At 34.8% G+C, this 5,000-nt stretch overlaps 1 protein-coding gene across 11 annotated transcripts in view; it reads right to left on the bottom strand.

Annotated features, from left to right (window-relative positions):
• The window catches only part of per (period circadian regulator), a 13,759-nt gene that overhangs the window by 360 nt on the left and 8,399 nt on the right, over nt 1-5,000 (bottom strand). For 5 of the 11 annotated variants that reach the window (XM_070116551.1, XM_070116550.1, XM_070116548.1 and 2 more), the window contains exons 5-13: nt 4,446-4,592; nt 4,175-4,260; nt 3,769-3,970; nt 3,361-3,576; nt 2,632-2,817; nt 2,327-2,481; nt 1,976-2,095; nt 1,432-1,635; nt 1-203 (exon numbers count right to left, since the gene is read on the bottom strand). The exon at nt 1-203 is cut by the window's left edge. In XM_070116551.1, the coding sequence (XP_069972652.1) occupies nt 1-203; nt 1,432-1,635; nt 1,976-2,095; nt 2,327-2,481; nt 2,632-2,817; nt 3,361-3,576; nt 3,769-3,970; nt 4,175-4,260; nt 4,446-4,592 (1,519 nt within the window). The remainder of the gene's footprint in view (nt 204-1,431; nt 1,636-1,975; nt 2,096-2,326; nt 2,482-2,631; nt 2,818-3,360; nt 3,577-3,768; nt 3,971-4,174; nt 4,261-4,445; nt 4,593-5,000) is intronic. The other 6 variants (XM_070116556.1, XM_070116549.1, XM_070116554.1 and 3 more) reach the window with 4 other exon arrangements.

Raw genomic sequence — 5,000 nt, 5'->3', positions numbered from 1 at the left:
GGCACAGAGGTGTGTGAAAAAGTCGAACCCTCTTCTCTTTCACCTGTTTTGATGGTACAGTACCTCTGCATAGTTTCATTGTAGTTGAGCTTGCTGTAGCTAGATGGGGTAGAGGTTGAGGGGTTGGACTCATAACAACGGTCATCTTGATGAGGAGAGATCTCTCCCATGACTACTGATGCTTGGTCCTGGGTGGTTGGAAACTGCAAGCTTATCACTAAGTTCATCCGCAGAAGTTTACCATGCAAAAAAGCTTTTTAAAGAATATCAACTTCAACAGTCTGGGTTAGATTTGCCCAAGAACTGGAAGTTATGTGACTTGCAAGAGAGAGTTTATTATAAGTACCTACTACGAAAAAAGAAAAAGAAAAAGAGAAAAAAAAAAATAGATCACTGGTATAAATAACCTGCACAATCTTTGTAACATTAATACATTGGTGCCAGGTATATGTACTGTCTACTGTAGTTTTGTTTTGTGAATTTTGTTTGCAAACAGATGAGCTCAACCAGCTAGGAGATAATTAGCAGGCATATGTGACCTTATCTGATTTCCACAATCTTTTCCTTGACTCCACGATGACTAAGCACTTCTGAAGCTGTCTATGTTTTTAAAAATCAATAATAAAAAATCACAGTAAAGATGGGATGAATGTTTGCCCTCTTAGCATCAGTGGGTTAATTATACATCTCTTTACATTTATTCTTTCCTAATCCAATGGTTACTGATTCTTCCTTTGTTTTGTACTTAACTTTCATCAAATGTCTAATTCCATTAAAACTTGCACCAATAACCATAAGCTTATTGATCAACAAATTCTATTTCTCTCAATGAATGTACATAAAATATGGATTACCTAGAGGAATGATACATGTTTCAACCCTTTTGATTAATAAAAATAAATGGAAAAAAATACAAAAAATGACTCAAAAAATTGTACTGGCCCTAAAACCAGAGAATCAAATTTCTCAATCCCCCACCATTCCCACATTTAAAACTCTCTCTCTTTGCCCTGTTCTCTTGATCCACACTTCTTCCTCCCATCCCATCAATTCATACTAAGTTCCTAAAAACTTACCCCTCCAAAAATAATTTGTTCCTCTTATTGTTATACCTACAACTGACACTGAATACTATAATAAAAGTCTTCAAAAGTACAAAATGTACTTAGTAGTGAACCAGCATCAATTAACCACCCACTGCATATGGGTTAATCATTTTATTCTTTTCTTTTAACATATTCAGCTTCAAATGGAATCTGATTGAAATAAACATAAAATCATACCTGCTGTAATAATAATCGCAACAACAGTCATATCTAAAGTAAGAATGCAATCAATAAAATCGAATTTAAAGAAAAAAAAAGGTAACAATCCAAAGTAACAAGACCAAAAAAATAAATAAATAATAGTAATAAATATATGGATACGTACAACATTGGGCTGGCCTGGCTCGGTCACCATGCTGAGGGGTTGTCGACCACCTGGCCTATGTCCGTCTATGTTCCTTTCTTCAGCTGTGCTTTGTTTCTTCTCCATGTTGTCAAGCTCCTCCACGATTGAGCTCATCATGTGGGCCAGGGTGCGACGCCTCATCTCCTGAGGTTCTTTACTAGGGTCTCGGTACGTGGCTACAGGCTGAAGGATTTGTAAGGAAGGAGAGAGAGAAGGGGGAGAAAAGAGGATAGGTTGGTGAGGTGAGCTTATGAGTTTGAAACTTCCTTGGCATATTTATCTACCTATATATCCATACATATATTTCTAAATCCCTATCTTATCTATGAAATATCAAAATAAAAAATCAGCCTAATTAAAATTTGAATAAAATGCCTCCCTTTATTAACCTAGTTTCTATGAAAATGAAAATATAGTTTTACAAAATCATTCCCTTTCCCTTCTAATCTACATACAAATTTTAAAGCTAAATTGCCTGAAAACACAAATTCCTCTTAACTCAAAACAGAAAACATGATATTACCTTGGCCAATAATTCAATGATTTCCTTTTGAGCTTTCTGTGCCTCCTTGAGAACTTCTTCTGGGACCGGAGACTGACTTTTCTCAGTAGGATCAAGGAATATTGCAATATCACTTGGCCCCTTTACATGAAAAGAAAAATATATTAATATTATGACCCACAATTTGTTGCAACCACATGCAGATCTGTCATATCAATCTTATGAGTTTCAATATTCTTGTTACCTCAGTTTCATTTCACGCCTACAAACATTTAGAAATCGAATCATGGAAATATATAGAGAATTACAGAGACAATATCAATGAAATAGAAATGATCAAAAGTGAAAAAATTTGCCTCTAAAATCACTTACCTTTAATACCCTATGCTGACCAATTATGGAATCAATCTTCTTAGTCCATGGATTGACAAAGCAGAGCCACTCTGTCTCCAGCGTGACATAGCTACCATTGAAAGTGCGGAACCTGTACGGTTTACTCCGGTGTGGCTTGCCTTGTTCTTTAACAACTGAAATGTGGCAAATGGAATTTAGTAGTACTAATATATGTCATTTTTTATTTCTGTTTTCTATTTTTTCCCTCTATTGTGCAATTTATCCCTGAAGGGTGAAAGCATCAATTACCGACACGTCTAGACACAAATAAAAACTCTACTTACTATCTTCATACACAGACTTCAGCAAAGGCAGATCTTCTGGGTGATAACAATCAAACACAGAATTCCCAGTTAAGTCTTGAGGAAGGTGTCCTAGATATGGAATGGCCTCTGGATCGTACTCAGAGAAGTTGCAAGAAGCAGAATGACGTATGCTAAAGCTACCCATTGCGGGGGTTTCACCAGGTACTGAAAGAATGATAAGTGTGATTGAATAACAAAGTGCTAGAAGTGTTAAAAATTCAAACTGAATATTCTATGAACATATAAGATCTTATAACATTTGCTTACATTTAATTAATTTTTATATATATAGTCCTAAATGCTATCTTTCAATTCAATCATCAATCTCTAATCCATTATAAATAAATCCATAAATGCAAGAAGCCGAATGACGTATGCTAAAGCTACCCATTGCGGGGGTTTCACCAGGTACTGAAAGAATGATAAGTGTGATTGAATAACAAAGTGCTAGAAGTGTTAAAAATTCAAACTGAATATTCTATGAACATATAAGATCTTATAACATTTGCTTACATTTAATTAATCTTTATATATATAGTCCTAAATGCTATCTTTCAATTCAATCATCAATCTCTAATCCATTATAAATAAATCCATAAATACATCACATATACCTCCATATGAATGCAAAAAAATAATCATCTAAATATATACCCATGCATGTATAAATACAACTACCCATAATATGAGCAAAAACTCATAACTAACCATGATAGACGCTCTCAATTGGAATAACTTCTGCCAGCAGAAGAGAGGAATTTGGACCATACGTTGATGCGGTCTCTTCCATGCAAGAAGGATCATGGAACTTCAGAATAATCTTGCAAGGCTTGTATATTGTTCTCTTATTACGCACACCAAAGCCAGAGGACTTCAGGCCATGGTACATGCGCATGCGGCAGAAGAAGGAGGTGCCGTAATTATCTGCAAATTAAAAAGAATTGATATACAGATGTAGACAAAGTTGGATTGATTACAAACAAATATAAATTATTTATATGATCATAACTGTAATTTCTACATTTTCATTCTAAAGAGCTAAATATGCACACACAGGCACAATTTTATACCTTTAATATATTTAAGAAAATGAACTTTTCAAACAGGTTATCTTACCTTTAATAGAGTCGGTTCTAAAAGGCATGTTCAACCCATGGATGATTTTGGATGAGAAGTTAATTGAATCCTTTGGATACACAAAATCTATGAATGACTGCCCAATAAGCATATCTTTGGGAAAGCCAAGGACATCTGTGACAGCTGGTGATAAATGAAGAACAGTGCCATCTTGAACGCTGATGGCCACGGTAAAACCTCGCTGAAATAAGACATTACATGATCAGCAGAGATGCTAAATATGTCTCTGGACTGACTCCACACCAAAACATGTCTTTTTAACACATTCTGAGATTCTACCCCCATTTCTTTGACAAAGCTGAAGGAAGTTAGATCATCAAGATCACTTACAACATAAAGACAAAAAAATAAATATAAGAATGAACAAACAACAGCCAATACTCACAGCACTTTTGAAACTCTTAAGAAAAGCTGCTGCATCATGTGTGTCACGTGGAAGCTGTATGAGTTCTGGACTAGCAAATGGAACACCTGGATAGAAAGATACACATAACTGAAACTATGCACTAAGTAGTTAAAGAATCTGTGCATGAATATTCATGTGAAGTACAAAAGTACTTGATATTCCAACATCAATCTACAGGTACGTAAGATCCACATTTAATAATATCTGCAGATATTTCAAAGGTTCTCCTAATGGCATACAGTTTCCATACCTTGTTCAGCAGAACGTTCCTTAATTTTTCTTATATAATTAAGGGCTTGTGTATATACAAGAGTAGGCTGATCACCTACTCTATCATCGCCATCATTTGCATGGCAGTTAAATGTTGATGTGCTTTCTTCAATACCTGTTGTAATACCTGGAAACAAATAATTAACTATCACACAAATCATCTCAGCCACAGGCTTATTGACCAAATGATCATTCAAATAATATTCAATATAAAGCAATATTGAATATTTATAATTCAAGTTTATATTGCAAGACTGAGATTTCCCTATGTATGTTCTTTCTCTACACACTAAATGGTTTATCATACATCATCCCTTGAACACATTCAAATGACAAAGTTTCATCATCCACCATAAAAATAATCTGTATAACATATGCAACCTATCTGGGGAAGACCCAACTCTGTCTAGCCAAGAGTAGGCAGTGGTAGTTTGAGGCCACCTAAACCCCAAATTAATTTTTTTCAAACTGTATCATGATAATTACATTGAAGCATAGTTTATAAACTGAAAGGACTAGCTATTTCATCACACTT

This window comes from Penaeus vannamei, chromosome 39 (genome assembly GCF_042767895.1).
Source record: "Penaeus vannamei isolate JL-2024 chromosome 39, ASM4276789v1, whole genome shotgun sequence".
NCBI classification, from domain to species: Eukaryota; Metazoa; Arthropoda; class Malacostraca; order Decapoda; family Penaeidae; genus Penaeus; species Penaeus vannamei.
The sequence above is the reverse complement of the archived record's forward strand: the minus strand, read 5'-3'. Positions and strand labels throughout refer to the sequence as shown.